Source organism: Plectropomus leopardus, unplaced genomic scaffold, assembly GCF_008729295.1.
Source record: "Plectropomus leopardus isolate mb unplaced genomic scaffold, YSFRI_Pleo_2.0 unplaced_scaffold25441, whole genome shotgun sequence".
NCBI classification, from domain to species: Eukaryota; Metazoa; Chordata; class Actinopteri; order Perciformes; family Serranidae; genus Plectropomus; species Plectropomus leopardus.
Genome location: NW_024627648.1, coordinates 1 through 1,812, shown reverse-complemented (window position 1 = coordinate 1,812; position 1,812 = coordinate 1). Strand labels below are relative to the sequence as shown.

The 1,812-nt window shown below is 52.1% G+C and overlaps 1 protein-coding gene across 1 annotated transcript; it reads left to right on the top strand.

Annotated features, from left to right (window-relative positions):
• Positions 1-719: 719 nt before the first annotated feature.
• On the top strand, positions 720-1,785 carry LOC121966660 (creatine kinase B-type-like). The gene is made up of 2 exons (XM_042516729.1): positions 720-879; positions 1,456-1,785. Exons 1-2 carry the CDS (start codon positions 739-741, stop codon positions 1,747-1,749), a joined length of 435 nt encoding a protein of 144 aa, XP_042372663.1. The 5' UTR covers positions 720-738; the 3' UTR covers positions 1,750-1,785.
• Positions 1,786-1,812: the final 27 nt, after the last annotated feature.

The window sequence follows — 1,812 nt, the reverse complement described above, 5'->3', positions numbered from 1 at the left end:
GGTACTCCCTCAACAAACCCTGAACCCCCTCCCTCTTCATGACCAGGTAGTCCCTCAACAGGTACGCCCTCCACAGATCCTGACCCCCCCCCGCCCCCACCCCCCTCCCCCTTGTCGGACCAGCTCCCTGCTGGTCTTGTTTGTCACCTTCTCTAGGGGACGTTGTGTTCTTGACTTTGCTGCTGGTGGATAATTGGATTCACTCATCAGTTCAGGTTAATTTCTGCTCCTTAATTCCCCCACAGGGAAGCAGCGTGCACTTCCTGTCTGATCTCCTGATCCCTCCCACATCAAATCCACCTTAATTTATTTAGCGGCATGCAGCAGAGACGGGAACGGGGTTCGGTCCGGGCGGGGGCCCTTCTGTGTGGAGTTTGCATGTTCTCCCCGTGTCTGCGTGGGGTCTCTCCGGGGTCTCCGGCTTCCTCCCACAGTCCAAAGACCTGCAGCTCAAGTTGATCGGTGACTCTAAATTGCCCTTAGGTGTGACTGTGAGTGTGTATGGTTGTCTGTCTATATGTGTCGGCCCTGCGATGGTCTGGCGAACTGTCCGGGGTGACCCCGCCTTCCGCCCGATGACAGCTGGGATTGGCTCCAGCCCCCCCCACGACCCTTACGAGGACAAGCGGTTACAGAAAATGACTGACTGACTGACTGGCAGCAGAGACAACAAATCGCTCAAAAACAAAAACAACCAGTCCGGTTCCATTTTGTGTCCCTGCAGGTCACCCGTTCATCATGACGGTGGGCTGCGTCGCTGGAGACGAGGAGACGTACGAGGTGTTCAAAGAGCTGCTGGACCCCGTGATCGAGGACCGCCACGGAGGGTACAAACCATCAGACAAACACAAGACGGACCTGAACGCTGACAACCTGCAGGTAAACAACAGTCTCCATGGTAACCGATGCTGCATCTGGTCAGATCTCCATGGCAACAGATGCTTATAGTGTCATCACTCTGTAATCAATGTCAGTCTCTCAGATAACCACCTTCATGGTTTCTGTCATCTCAGAGTTAACAGAGACAGCTGATAACCAACTTCATGGTTCCTGTTAGATGTGAAAGAGTTAACAGAGACAGCTGATAACCATCTTTGGGGTTTCTGTTATCTCATAAAGAGTTAACAGAGACAGCTGATAACCACCTTGGCGGTTCCTGTTCTCTCAGGCTGCAGCTTAGACACAGGGAATTCAGGTTCGTGGTTCGGCCTCCTGAAACCTGAAAACTTTCAGGTAAACAACAACAAACTGTAACGATAATATAAACGTAAACTTGTGCGGACTGGGTTGGCTCTGCAGCATCAGTTACCATGGCGATGTCACCACTGTGTAAAAACACACCTGAACAGCTAAAGTCACCGAATCCGTTTAACGGGCTGTCAGCGCGTTTGTATGAGCTGAGTTCTGATTGGCTGGCTGACTCATGGTCTTGACCTCCTCCTGTCTGTGTTTCAGGGCGGAGACGATTTGGATCCAAACTACGTTCTGAGCTCTCGAGTTCGGACAGGAAGGAGCATCCGCGGCTTCTGTCTGCCGCCGCACTGCAGCCGCGGAGAACGCCGCGCCATCGAAAACCTCTCCATCGAAAGTATGACATCACTTCCTGTGTGTGGCAGTGTCAGTGCGCCCCCTGGCTGCAGGAGGAGGAGCCACACACTAATTTTAATTTTTTATAAAAATCAATCACAGGAAGTGACATCATCTCATCGCCATCACATCAACACAGTCACCTCAAACACAAAAATATAACAGCAGTACACTAAAGGAGGAGCAGTGAGGAGCAGTGAGGGGGAGCAGTGAGGAGCAGTGAGG

Bases quoted from the DNA above. Each gene is read 5' to 3' on its own strand.
- LOC121966660 (XM_042516729.1), top strand. From the start codon at position 739: ATGACGGTGGGCTGCGTCGCTGGAGACGAGGAGACGTACGAGGTGTTC. The intron at 880-1,455 runs GTAAACAACAGT...TCTGTGTTTCAG, and splicing joins TGAACGCTGACAACCTGCAG to GGCGGAGACGATTTGGATCC.